The sequence below is a fragment of the Oryzias latipes genome, chromosome 6 (genome assembly GCF_053564925.1).
Source record: "Oryzias latipes strain Hd-rR chromosome 6, Olatipes_Hd-rR_3.1".
NCBI lineage: Eukaryota > Metazoa > Chordata > Actinopteri > Beloniformes > Adrianichthyidae > Oryzias > Oryzias latipes.
Window position 1 is genome coordinate 30784471 of NC_136242.1, and position 14480 is coordinate 30798950.

General features: G+C 39.9%; 1 protein-coding gene and 1 long non-coding RNA gene across 2 annotated transcripts; one reads left to right on the forward strand and one right to left on the reverse strand.

Annotated features, from left to right (window-relative positions):
* Positions 1-162: 162 nt before the first annotated feature.
* Positions 163-10327, reverse strand: cdk10 (cyclin dependent kinase 10). The gene is made up of 14 exons (XM_011476444.3): positions 10192-10327; positions 8572-8662; positions 7824-7896; positions 6477-6548; positions 6025-6127; positions 5192-5273; positions 4727-4794; positions 4447-4499; positions 3668-3737; positions 3319-3378; positions 3112-3235; positions 2896-3035; positions 1094-1146; positions 163-1003 (listed from the first exon to the last, which is right to left on the reverse strand). The coding sequence occupies exons 2-14, from the start codon at positions 8659-8661 to the stop codon at positions 909-911; spliced, it is 1083 nt and encodes a 360-aa protein (XP_011474746.1). The 5' UTR covers position 8662; positions 10192-10327; the 3' UTR covers positions 163-908.
* LOC110015267 (uncharacterized) lies at positions 8534-13483 on the forward strand. Its single transcript, XR_013656475.1, has 3 exons — positions 8534-8674; positions 10247-10452; positions 13259-13483. It is a non-coding gene; the product is annotated as an uncharacterized LOC110015267 (long non-coding RNA).
* The last annotated feature ends 997 nt before the right edge of the window (positions 13484-14480 follow it).

Consider the following 14480-nt stretch of genomic DNA (forward strand, 5'->3'; position numbering starts at 1 on the left):
TTCTAGATGAGATTATTTTTTTGTTGCAAGACCAGAAATGAAGGCATCTTTTCTTAAAACAAGGGACTTTCTAACTCTAAGATTCAGTTTTTGCAGTCTATACCGGTAATTGACGTTTAAATTCAGATTTTTAAACTAAAGAACTCGTTTATCTGGAAACACTTTCTTTACAGTGTAGATTTTTATTTTTGTAGAAATGTTATCACATTAGCCACCGAAGACGGTAAAAGAGCTGAGATCAGCGTTGGCAGTGCAGCAAAGGCCAGCCTCTACACTGCAGGAGGCGCACAGCAGCAGCTGTCTGAAAGACAGTCTCCCAACCCAGATGAAGCATTTTGGGGGGAAATGCTCTCGTTTCAGCATCAAACATGAGTATATTCAGGAGCCCAACATCCAAACGGGAGCTTCTTTCTGATGCAGTGAACTTCTCGAGTGGTGCAAAAAGAACCCGTGATGACACGTCTGTTCTGAGAGGCTTTGATCCAATTTTCAAAGTCCTGCTGCTCATCTTTACATTCAGAACACAAGAGGATCAAACTCCTCCTGATCTGAGGACAGAAATCTCCAAATCCGCTCAGCACTGAGGACCAAACACCATCTGACAGCTTTTAGTCACAAATCTGAAGACAATGTGGTTTTATTTAGTCCGTTTCTTTCTCGCTTACCTGACATTTATCATAACTACAAGTGAAGTTAGCTCGGAGAATCATGACGATGTGGAAGAGAATGGATTTTTTTTTCCAAGTCATTTCCATTAAGTCAACTTGTTCAGTAAAAAAATGCGGAAACCATGACGGCGTTCTTCACGGCTCCACGTTTAGCTGTCCTCGGACTGGGCTGGAGTTTTCCAGAAGATCCACCCGGACGTGAGGATCAAAGGAGTTCGGGGTTCCAGTCCAGAGTCCGAGTCAAACTTTACTCCGCTTGGAGAAGCTCTCAGCAGGAGGCGCGGCTCTCTTGTTTCGATGGTGGGGGAACGTTGGCATCAGCTCTGGTTCACAAGCTGAGAGGAAGAGGAGGAGGACAGACGGCCTTTAGGATGCTGAGCAGCCGGAGAACGTTCTGAACAAACATCCTGGAGGTCTGTACTCACGCAGGGGCTTCTCTTTGAAGTAGGAACTCTCCAAACAGTCTTTGGCGGTCGCTCTGCAGAACAGACGAGAGGAGGTAGTTTACTGCGCGTTCTGCAGTTTACTGTAAATCTGACTCTGCTGAAAACGTCTTTAGTGTTTTTCTGATTATGGAGGACATATATGAAAAAAATTATTCTTAAAATTGCATTTCTGATTATTTTTTATTCAAATTGTTTATCAGTGGCAGAAAAATTGAAATATGACTTAATTGTGACACACTATAGATCAGGGGTCGGGAACCTAAGGCTCGCGAGCCATATATGGCTCTTTTGATGGTCACATGTGGCTCGCAGACAAATCTTTAATTCAAATTTTTTTTCTTCATTAGACCAGTCTTTCTCGTGCGCGATGCGATGGCAGAGGCGCGCAGTAGTAGCGGTGCTTAGAGAGACAAATCTGCGCCAGCACTAGTATAAGTTTAAAATTGTCTATTAATTCACAGAGTTTGTACCACCCGGAAACCTGTGAATTGCCGTGCCTAAAACTGCGCGCTCCCGTCTCTGAGAAAGAGCGCGCAGTTGCGGGGACGGGATGTGTGAGGGAGAAAGCAGAGGGTGGGGCTGAGGTGTTGTGGGGACAGGCAGCAGGTGAATCGCGCAGGGATTGTAATAACGTAAAACCCGCTGCCCGTCACTCACTGCAGCGTGTGAGTGTGTGTTTGGCTCCAGGTCCGCATGTGAGCAGTCTGTCTCACATCTACAGAACATTCATACAAACCTAAGATCACGTTTAAAGTCTCAACGCCTGCATGAAGCAGAAACTCACCACGTAAACCAGACTAGACCATCAGCAAAACTACCACGAGAAATACTCATCATTTATTAGAAACAGAATAACAATGTTATTAAAAAGAATCCACAGACTTACTGTACTTTAAAAAGGTTGAAATTACATCAAATGCACACATTCACTTGTATTTTAGTTTTAAACATATTGTCGCGGACTGAGTTGGATGGCTGTTGGGCCGCGTTAAAAGTTCTGGAGTTCATTGAACGCGTCAAGCAGAGATCTGATTGGCTCTCAGTTCTGTCGCTCAGCCTGTTGTTAGGTAGTTTGGACCAATGGGGTTCAGCTATGGGCCGAATAAGGGAAATGGGAGGGGCTGCAGCGGTAGCAGGGGAATATAAAGTTGGGAGAAGCGCACTCGTCTCGGCGGGAGAGATTCAGGAGTTGCTGAATTAATTGTTCGGCGTTTGTCGCGGTCTGCAGTAACCCGAATAAAGAACCTTAAAAGAGGTTAAGTCTCCGTGCCTCAGTGTGGGAAAGGGACACTACATTATTGTATGGCTCTTTGGAAATTACATTTAAAAATATGTGGCGTTTATGGCTCTCTTGGCCAAAAAGGTTCCCGACCCCTGCTATAGATGCACTATACTTTTGGTAATAGTGTATCTAAGCCAAAATATTCTGTAGTTTCTTGGGTTATTTCCCTGTTCCAAACATTACAATTTTTTTCTCTAGACTTATTTCAAATAGTCCCACATCATAATACAACCTCCACCATGCCAAATTAAAAAAAATGACTCTTGCATAAAAAGACTGAAGACAGTTTGTCAAACTGGGTTTTAAACCAAAATCTAATCCTTAAAACTGTATTTTCCTTGCAAAAGTTAATTTGCTAACATATTTGTCTTTTAGGTTTACAAGCTTGTTAAGAAACGGTGCGACTTTATTCTACTGAATATTTTTCTCCAGTATTTTAACATTTACAATGGTTGTAACCGACAGAAAAGCTTTGATTCTGGGGTTGCCCCCCGCTGACCTGCGCAGTGGGTTGTACATGAAGAGCAGGTTGAGGAGTCTGTGTCCGGCGTCTGACAACCAGGTGAACTTGTTCTTCAGGTTGTTGTAGGGCTGCTTCCTCAGACTGTACTGACCGATGAGCGGCAGCTGAGAGAAACCCTGAACAGAGCAACATTTCATGAGGACCATGACCTGGAAATACTCCCAAAGAGCCAGAAGAGGGCGAGGGTCTCACCGGCCAGATGTTCTCATTGGGAGTTCCCAGCAGCTGAACGATCAGGTCCACCTGCTGGATCTCAGAGGTTCCAGGAAGCAGAGGCTTGTGGGCCAGCAGCTCCGCCAGGATACAGCCCACTGCCCTGATGATGGGACACATTCAGACGGTTTCATCGGTGCCGTGCTTGTGATCACATGGCCAAAAAAGGAAACGCGTGCTCCTCACCACATGTCCAGAGCTGTCGTCTGGATCTTGGTTCCCAGCAGGACCTCTGGAGCTCGGTACCTGCACACAGAGAGCGCATCCTCACTAACTGCAGAGGGGATGAAGGTGGATTACGGTGAGGGATTACAGGGGAGAGTTTCCACTGAACTGACGCCACAGAGTTTGATGAAGATCAGGTAAAAGCTTGTCAAGAAAAATGAGGACGGCGTGAACTCCCTGGACACATCAGAAAAAAATACCTCTGGTGTTCCTGGACGATGCTGGAATTGCTTCTATGCAATACAAGAAATTCCAAACCCTTCTCAGATCTCAGCCAGGGTGGTGTGAGGATTCCTGGATAAACACTCACCACAGCGTGACCACTCTGGGAGTCATGAGCGGCTGGGGGATCCCGTACATCCTGGCTAACCCGAAATCCGCTGCAGTCATGTGAGAAGAGAGCAGATCCATCAGAAGAGAGGGTCTTTTATTTTGAAATTCCCAGTTCATTCCATCGCTAAACTATCAAAAGACACAACCTCAACTCCATCTGTGCTTTAAAATCCCCAGATACTTTGTTCTGACAACGTTTTTAATCAGAGGCACCCAACATTAAAACAATTATAATAGGGTGCATTATGATAAAAGTATACAATCATATTTTTCATTAAACTCCCACTCCCATCATCTTTCGATCTATTTTCAAAGTCTTCCCAGTGATGTTATAATTATGCTGTTTTTAGCCAAATTTTGAATAAAAATCTGTAATTTTTTACTTTCCGCAGAGCGGCAGGAGTTCATTAGAAATTCACCTCTGAGTTGTAGGTGGAAACGTTGGCACAAATAAACCCCGCCCCCTTTCCGTTGCCTAGAGGTCAGAGCAGGGAGCTTGTGGCCCACACAGCGCACATTCTACAACCCAATACAATCTTTTTCAAACAGCATTTAAACAGATACTTTAAATTGCAACACATGTCCTCCATCATCAGAAAAATGCCCCAAAAACATGTTCACAACAGCATTTTCATCGGAGCGGGTCTTTAATGACAAAAATAGGCTCTGTATGTGAAGGAAATGCAGCCTCAGTGCAGCAGTGATGTGATTACGCTGATACCTGTGAAAGTCGTCAGTCTAACTGAGAACACTCACCTATCTTAACGTAGCCTTTGTCTGTCATCAGCAGATTAGACACCTTCAGGTCCCTGATAAGGAGATCAAGAAGGATAAAGAGCCGTCAGCTCCCAGCAGACCTGCAGCAGCATCTTCTGACCCGTGACAGCTCAGAGTAAACACTCCATGTTCTCCACCTGCTCTGCACACACACACACTCCTAACACTATTGTCATCCGCCCCCATGTTTACCTTCAGCTACAAACAAAATATTGACTTTATCGTGTGGCTGGGAACCTAAATTTTCCCTATTGGTCACCTGTGTATGATGAAGTTGTGGTGGAGATATTCCAGTCCTTTGAGCAGCTGAAGAACAATACACTTGACCTGCAAAAGCACACAAAAAAAAAACTTTTATTTTGAAGGAGCCTTTCAATGGCATCAACTAAAGTCCATTAACCGAAGTTTCCAACCAATAAAATATCAAATAAACAATTATTCCTAAAAACTAAAATCTTTCTGTACATAATAATAAAACAAGCCAAACATAATAATGACTTCATATAATAAATAAATAAAAGGACTCTGAATTTGACAGTGGCCTAATCTCCTGACTGGAGCCGAACCCATTCATCTCATCTAAAGTCTTTAGCTACATTTTTTTTTCTAGACAGCAATGATAAAATAACCATTCATTCCTCCCACAATGAGAAATTTGAACGTTCCTGGGAATGCGTGATGTGAATTTCTCTTAGTGAGATCTTGGAGCTCCACTCGGTCCTACCTGGGTTTCAGAGAAGGGCGTCTGCATGTTCTCCAGCAGACTGGCCAGGTCCTGCTCACAGTAACTCATCACCAGAAACAAGCTGAGGAGGAAGAGTAAATCCAGAGCATGGAAAACATGATGTCTAGTAACACACAGACTGAGGTGAGGTTCAACACCTGCTGGTAATACACCTGACTGTCAGCAAATGAGAGACTCTAATACCCCAAACTGTGACAAACAACTGCCACTTCTGTGCAAAATCCTCATCCAGTCTTCCAGAACTGTGACGTTTACTCGTAGCTTCCACCACGATTCGGATCGGGTTCTGCCAGGAACTGATGTTTTCCAGAAAATGACATCCGTAAAGACCCATTCCAATAAAAATAGGGTTTTTTATACATTCTTGTCGCATTTTTCTGATGATTGAGGACATATATAAAGATAATTAAGCCTAAAATTGCATTTCTGAATATTTATTTCATTCAAATTGTTGTTAATCGGGAGCAGACGATAAAATGCAGTTGGAAAAGAGATTATTTGTGGCGTAAAAAATGCGCTTGACAAGCTCAAATCTTACTCGCCAGTTTCATTGCAATGGTAATGTTAGGTTGGGGGTGTGAGGGGCTGTAAGCTAGCAGGAGAGCATGTGAACAGATGGGTGACAGGAAAGGGGACGGAGTTTCATATTATTATTCATATTGCTCAAAAACCCAAAATATTCACAGAAGCAGGTTCAACGTGGGTCCATCTAAGCCTGGAAAGAAGAGTTCAGGTCCAGAAAAAAGTCTTTGTCTGTGGACGGACACCAACCAATTTTTGTGTGTGTGTGTATGTGTGTGTGCGTGTGTTACCTCTCAAGTTGGCTGCCCACAACCACTTCTTTAAGCTCCACTATGTTGGGGTGTCTGAGCCTCAGCAGCAGCGTGATCTCTCTGAGGCTGCTGATGGGGATCCCTGGCGGGAGAAGAGAAACTTTTTCACTCACCAACAGCAAGAAAACAGTCGGTGCGACACATCGTGGCCTTTCATTTTTAGGCTTCTCAGGCTGGAACTCTTATTTGTTTGCAACTAAGAATGATAAAACGGAAGAAAGCAAATGCGTTTGAAGTGGAGGCAACCACTCAATCCGGTCTCCTCTTGGATTTTACTGTTTTATGGACAGTTTTATAATGAATATAACAAACAGCTGCATTTTATTGTAATATTGGATTGACAAGATTGCACTAATTTGGGAGAATAACCCTGTAAATCTTCAGTTTCTAGCCTCCATCAGGCGGACAACTATGCAAACAGAGAAACTCACCGTCTTTCTCTTTGTCCATTCTGACCTTTTTCAGAGCCACAATTTCATTGGACCTGGTGTCGCGGGCTCGGTCTGAAACAGGAAGTGACATCACTTTCCAATCAAGAGCAATGAAACTGATCATTAGTGAAGTGACAGATGAATTAACAGTTGGAACAGAGTAACGGTGATGATTAAAGCAGGGAAAAAGTGTTGCTGTACACACAATCCTTTTATTCTGACACACAGGGGAATACAGTCTACAAGTCTACATGAAGAAACAGTGCTTTAGCATAACAATAAGGGGAGTAATTAAAACGACTAATTAAGAATATTTGAGGTATTAAAAATCCTAACTAAACCATTTTAGGCTGTTGTATTTTTAAATACCCCCTCTGAAATAAATAAATAAATCACCTGAGAGTCTGAGCTGAAGTGAAATTGAAAAATCTGATAATTGCTTAACATATGTCTTATAAATCTGTGATCATAAATATAAAGTTTATAGGTCTAAAAAGGTGATATGTTATAAAATGATCAAGTACCGGTACATGAAAAGTTCTAAAAAAATATTCAACTGGACAAAATTTCTGGTTTGAAGACGTTTCATCCGAGCGGCTTCTTTAGTTCTGTCCGACTGGTGTTGAGCTAGAGATAGAAATGCTCCTCGCTGAGTTTCATCCTCTGTACTGGATTACAACTCTTCAAAACAGAGTGTTAATGGATGAAAGGTTGTGTCTGAGTCCACCTCCTCTGTTCAATGAGGGTTTTTTTTTTTGTTTTTTTACAAAGATGGCTCTCAAACCAGCGATGTTCCCTGGAGAGGATCTGGACCTCACTGTCCTCCGAGGAATGTCCTTTGTCTCTTAAGTGGAGGCGGACGGCTGACTCTGGTCCACTGGGATTGGGCCTCCAGTGTTGAGTCGTGCGTTTGTGCAGTGGCTGCTTAGTTTGCCTAATGTACAAGCTGTTCCATTCCTGACTACACTTCCCAGCATACACCACGTTGCTCAGTTTTTGTCCTTTGGGGGACCAGTCTTTGCCTCAAAGCGTTCCCTGGTTTGAAGTTTACCTGGATGTTGTGTTTCTGGTTCCTCCCTGCACTTCTCTGCCCTGTGGTTCTGAGTTCTGATGACGGCTAACTGGTGCGAGTCAGAAGGTAGACATTGAATCCCACTTTTTCAAAGTAGAGTGAATGTTAACTGTATTTTTGAGTATTGTATGTATGATACAGTAGATTATTGTAGGGCTAAATACATTTTCGACTTTCTGTGACCATATTTTGAACAATAATTGATGTTTATTTTGAAAGACTTCTAAACGACTTTGTATTTTTAATTTATTTGTAATTTTCAAATTAAGACTTACACACGATGCCGTAGGTTCCTTCACCTATCCGATTGAGTTTCTCAAACTCTCTGACACTTCTGCAGCTCCCAAACTGTAAAACAAAACCAAATAAAAATAGAAAAACTGGTGTTAATGAAAAGTGAAATATGTACGCTTTTTGTTATTAACCATAACAGACATTATTCAAACAGTTTTACCAACCAACATATTACCATGAATTTAAAAAATATAATCCTATTTCGATCCACATTTACTCCGTATAAATAAACTGACTTAATAATAATTTAAACGAATTAATTGGAAAAACTTCAACATGTCTGCAAATTTCAACATTTTCCAGAAACGCTGTAAACAAAATCAAACAAGGATTCAGGGGAGAAAAAAAATGTTTAAAGATAGCAAATAAAAAATATTCACCTAAAAACCAATCTAAGGATTTATAGGCGGATTTTAAAGTAGAAGATTTAAAGCCTCAGACAAGGATAAAGGTTGTCACTGACTCAATGGAAAAGGACTCAGCACCGGAAACCCAAATAAGGACACACAATGGCGTCACTGAGGAACTGGATTCCTGCTTCCCAGAATAAAGAATTGTTGATCTATTTCAAGAATAGGTTGATATTTTTAAATTTAACAGTCTGGTTTTATTTCAGCAACGTGTTTCCTGGCCAATATTCTGTCGCAAATAATTGTCGCATTTAAAGCAAACAGTGAACGTAAATCAGGCGTTAGCATGCTAGCTGTGAAGTGTGTGTCACGTACTTACTCTGTCATTCTGAGGCACTGTAAACGTTTTATAGTCTTTAACTGATTTCAGTCGGATCGTGTCTGCATCTTCCTCTCCAGTGGCGTCCATCCTTTAATCGAAGGTAAAGACTTCAGGTTGAAAATCAAAAGATAAAAATGAGTTGGTCAAGATTTTGCCCTGCAAAGCGCCATGTTTGTTTATCGAAACGGAGGTCAACCGAAAACTTTTCCGGAGTTTAAATGCGTTAAACACGAACAGATCCCACAGGTTAATTAGAAAAACTAATATTTATACGTTCAAACCAGTTTTTAATTGTTAAAATAAATATATGTAGATTATGCTTGAGTTAAATAGGGTCTTGGGAAGACATACTTCTAATGTAACTCTGTCGTGTTTTTAAGTTTGATAATTGGTTTAAACCACAACAGATTTAATTGATTTTTTGCTTTAACAAAAAGTAGTCAATTCGTTATTTTAGGATAAAATAAATGTGTAAAAATTGTCAACAAACAGAGTAAACCATAAAGAAAGTATAAATAAAGAAAGTCTATATAGACTGTACTAATTCCTGTTTTCTTATAAATAAATAAAACTTTTCCGAAGTTAGCCCAAATGATATGCAATACGTTTACTCATGGGGATATTTGACAACACCATACATTTTAATAAAATATTTTAATTTTATTTTACTTATTTGTTCATTCATAAATGATGTGAAAACAGCATGACGATTTTAAATAATAAATTTTATATACAGCGTCTTTAATTCTTTAAGTTCATGTCAAGTCTCAAGTCCTAATATTTATGGTTAAATTAATATTTTACTGTCACAAATTTTCATTAAATTAATGTTAAACAACGTGTGGGAGAAAAATATAATGCGGTTTGTGTTTCTGCATTCCCAAAAGCATTGCAAAGACAGCTTTTATTTTTAAACATGACAGGTAAGTCCCTGAACTACAAAACAAAAAGAATAAACAGACAAACATTGTTTGCACTCTTAAGTCCCTGCCACTTAGGCATAAAGTAAGACTCAGGTTCAAGTGAAAATGTCCGTCTTAAAAGGAATGACAAATTAATTTTTCTTGAAACCACTTTTGAAATGGAGTTATCTGTACCTAATCTTGTCACATAGTGAATCTGTTTGTCTGAAATTAATCATAATGGTGAAGAGACCATTTTTAAATCAAACATGGTGGAGGCTGTATCATTATGTGGGAAAGTTTTCAGTAAACCACCACCTTTGGGATGAATTAGACCTGCAAGCCAGGCTTCTCACTCAAGTGTCTAAAGGTCTCCCTCCATAAACTCCAACAAACTGATTTGGAAATAATTCAACATTTTGTAAAGGGTCATACATTTACAAAATGCAATGTCTGCTGATGGCCTGATTGATCGCTTTCTTTCTTAAATGCTTGATTTGAAAGATATTTGCTCACTTAGTCGTAAAAGGTGGTGGCAACACACACATAGCAACACAACAGACCATTTCTCCATTTTTTAAACTCTCTTCATTCTGAGATTGTTCACAAAATATCCCAAATAAAATGTAACATTTCCAAACAATACATTTTTTTGTCTTGCGTAAAAACCTAAAAATGCTGCTTTTCATCAATCATAGCTAATTATTACCATTACCTTGGATGATGGCTGAGTTACCGTCTGGCAATCTGTTTTTTCCCCACAACGAAAGGAGTAGAACACGGCCTTCGCTCCTTCAGAGCATCAGCAATGGTGACGTTGGACGGCGTGGCGTAGATGTCATCTCTTGATGGAGCGGTGATGACGATGACAGGTCGACGCTCAGAATTCTGGACCGCCTCCATCTCATTGTTGGGCTGTGATGATGGAGGACTCTCCGACACTGTGGAACCAGAAAACATGTTTGGAAAGAGTGAGGTGAGATTAAAAAAGGAAAAGTCATTTTGCCAACTGAGTACATTTTAATTTTTAAAAATGTGCAAGTATTAAAAATATTAAAGATTTCTAACGTGTTTTTTTAAATTATTAAAGCCCTCCAAATAAATAAAAAGAATTGTAAATCACTAAAACTGATTTGCAGCTGTAAGTAGAATATTTGTGTAGTATTTGACAGAGTCCACAGGAAAGCATCATCCTTAAGCACTATCTAAATATAATTTCATCTTATCTCAGATTTTTGACGTTTTCAAACTTTATATTTTGTTCATTAGGTTTTAACTAAAATAGCGCCAGTGTCCGCCATCAGCGTGTGAATGGGACTGTGGCTCTAAAACCCTTTGGCTGCTAAATACGTATATTTATGACCGTATTTGATTATTTAGCACATGAACACCATTGTGACAAAAGACAATATAAAACAAAAGATAAACTAGAACATTTACATTGAAAAGAACAGTGAAGCGTGCAGGGAGGTGGAAGAAGCCATAAAAGCTCATGGTGTGACCACCCAGCGATAAGCAAAAGACAATGAAAGTAAGAAAATGCAAAAAAATATCATGGCAAAAAACAAACAATTACATAAAATAATTAGCTAATAGTCTGTTTTTGAATTTGGTTTTGTACATTGTGTCAGTATTCCATGATCTCGGTCCATGATGTCTTTTGGGAAATTGCTCACATTTTCTTTTTTACTGAGGTAAGTGAATTTTTGGAGACTGTCTTGTTAAAGTCGAGTTAAATTTTCATTAGTTGTCACGCACTTATAGGTGTGTGAAATTTGTTCCCTGCATTTGACCCATCCGCTTTGAACCCACAACCTTCCGGTTTCAGGGTTGTTAAGAATAGTTAGAAACTCCCTTTAACTTTTTATTACACTAATGGTTCAAACTTAATTCATTGAGCACGTATTTTCATCTCAAAATTATATTACATTTGAAGACAGCACAGTCCTATTTTCTCACAGATCCTTCCCACCCTCCCTTTGTTCTGTGTATGTGTGCTCTGCTAAGCATCCGTGAAGGCCTCAGAGATATCTTCATTGCGACCTTGAAGCAGACTCGCCTGCAACAACCTGTGGGCGTGATTTTCACACCATTGTCCAGTGTATCACCTTCTGAATTGGCAAATGCAGGGTTCTTGTACCAAGCCCATCTTCCTGAGCCTCGGAGTTCAGACTTTGAACGCATTATGTTCATCTGTCTGTCCCCTTCGTTGTACAAAGTAAAACTTCCACAAAAAGATAAGTATTTGTCTCTGAGTCATTATTCATTCGTTTCTGTGTGCAGAGAACTGTAGGTACAAACCTTAAACCTTCCTTTTTACAGTCCTATATAGAAAAACAGTTTCCTCACAAGGGTGGACATTCCATCACAAGGCCACTGAGCTGTTGAAGATGAATTTGGCGATTGAACGTGAAGTAATTATTTATGTGTGAAGGCCAACTGGTATTGTAAAGTTCACTGTATACAAATGTACTGGTCAGAAGAAAATTTATATCATAGATGTGTAGGATTCTGAATCAATCAAATAAAGGTGCACTGTGTGTGTTTCATTCGGAGAAAGTGGATCCCCAAGCAGTATTGCAGTAAGTTAAGTAAGGTTAAACTAAATAAGACTAGTAAACATTTTAGATGAACTATTAAAGTAGTCCACCAGCACGATACAACCTCCACCATGCAAAATTTAAAAAAAATGTCTACCTTCAAAGGACTGTCAAACTGCTTGCAAAACAAAATATTTTCCTCAAAAATGTAGTTTCTTTGCAAATGTTTATTTCATGACAAATGTATCTTTTTGATTTGCAAGAATTTTAGGAAAACGTGAGTGAAAATATACTAATTTTACTTTTTACTATAAAAGTTTGTCCTCAGCCCTCGGGTATTTAACAAAGATTCTCTGTAACAGATAGAAAATGTATACCGTAATTCTGTGGAGGGATGTTTGAGCCATTATTCCAAGCACAATACTCACTTTTTGAGTGTAAATTATGTTGATTGCACGTATTTTGCACATATTTTTCTGTTTCAATTGCAAAATAACTTTTTGAGCACACAATATTTTTTAAGTTTTATGCTCAAAACAGGGAGTGTTGCACAAAAACCCCTCCGTAGAATTTTTCGCATTGAGAATCTTAGTCCCTGTGTCTGAATTCCTCCACTACTCACTACATAGTGCACTATATATAGTCATTTTGTAGTGCTGTCCGAACCTACAATTCCAAAATCCAGTGCCCCAAAACATATTCCCACAAGTCTCTGCGAAAAACCACTGTGCATTGATGTTCACCAGATTGGTGCATATAGACCACAATTTTTTGCAAAGAAAATGTATTTAATTGTATTTTTTAAATAAAATATCAATCATTTTTATCTTCAGAACACAGTGGATTCATAAATAATATCATATCAATTAGATTTTCACTTCATGAAATCGATGACGTCCTATTCGCCGTTTAAAAAAAAAGCAGTGAGCATGGTGTTCGAATTGCTTTTAAAATCCAGGGCACCACATAGTGCAGTACTGTATGGTTTTTTAGTAGTTAGGGAGTAGGGTGGGAATTCGGACGCAGCCTCTGTAGCTACTAAATCAACTACTTTTGACAAATCACTGGAGTTGCGTTCATTGACAATGATATTTTACCAGTAGAAGTTTTAACAGCAGAAGCTGGATATTTCTAATTTCCAGTGAATTTTAAACCACAGTTTGTATCTCATAGTGGTTCCAAAGACACAGCAGCTTATCTTTTTTTTCTTTGTATACATCTTGCTGCTGGACGTCCTCTCAGGCCTGAAGCTCAGGCCAGCTGATCGACCGGACCTGCTGACTCGGGAATATCCAGCAGCCGCTGTGTGTGTTTGTGAGCTCAGTCATGTGATCCCAGCAGTTCTCTGGCGTGAACAGCAACCGACCTCTCAAATTGGATTGAGCTAATTTCCTAATGGTGTAAGGATTGTGTCTGGATCACAGAGGAACTGCATGGATGTACACAGATTAAAGTTAATGATGATCAGAAACTGTCCTAATGCCATTCTTCTGAAAAGAAATGGAGACGAAGCAGTTGTGCAGCTTCCTTTAAGGTTTGTGTAAATGCACACAAGTTGTCTTAACTTTTTGAATGTAGCTTCACCACGTGTTCTTCTGAAGGAAATATTTACTTTCAGCATTTTCCATCCTTCATCCACGCCATTGAACGTTAAACTGTGTCATGAAAACTGAACTGTTTCTACCATAAATTCTTCATTTGACATCTAGATTAATATCAACTTGATTCGGTTTGTTGACGTAGGTCTTTTGCTGCTGTGTGTTGGTTTCCATTCTGGTGGATCCCAGAGGTTGGTTCTTACCTGAATATTCCCTCTGGCTTGCTCCAGAACCCATTGAGCTTCACTCAGCTGTCGCAGAACTCATTCATATCCACAAATATGAAGCTCATGCTTTGGAAGCTGCAGTCAGTCTGCGTCTTCGTCCCATCTCTGTCCCTCTGTCTGCCCGACTGAGGGACAGTAATCCGGGGAAGTTGCTTATGGCAACAGCAAAGGATCCAGGATTTAACCAGCAAATCTTGTTTGAGAGCGAAAGAAACACAACCATGTTTCCATCAAACCTGGAACAATGTGATTTAGAAAGAGGAAATACGGTGATTGTTATTGAAATTTCCAGAAGTAGAAAGAAAAAAGTGTTTGAAAAATTCGTTTTTTTCTGCATCCAGGGGAGACTAGACAGCTACACCTCACAGAATCTTTTTCTTCTCTGTCCTTCAGATGCTCCCTCTAGGGGGCGCTACAGTGAGTCCTCTGCCTCCCTCATTCCCTTCTTTTCTACTCTCCTTTCAACTTGTCTAAATCATCTTCATCTGCTTCCCTGCATTTATCTCCAAACATCTACCGGGATCCGCTCCTCTGGTGGATTCATTGCAGGTCACTCCCAAAGAGAACCTAAACATCTTCATCTCTACATCGGTCTCTAAACCAACATGGCTGCTCTCACCAGTCTTCTATGCCGTTCCT

Excerpts from the sequence above, each read along its gene's own strand:
- cdk10 (XM_011476444.3), bottom strand. The coding sequence starts at position 8,661 with ATGGACGCCACTGGAGAGGAAGATGCAGACACGATCCGACTGAAATCA. Across the intron at positions 6,128-6,476 it reads AATGGACAAAGAGAAAGACG|GGATCCCCATCAGCAGCCTC; the intron begins GTGAGTTTCTCT and ends TTCTCCCGCCAG. Across the intron at positions 5,274-6,024 it reads GTGGGCAGCCAACTTGAGAG|CTTGTTTCTGGTGATGAGTT; the intron begins GTAACACACGCA and ends CTTCCTCCTCAG.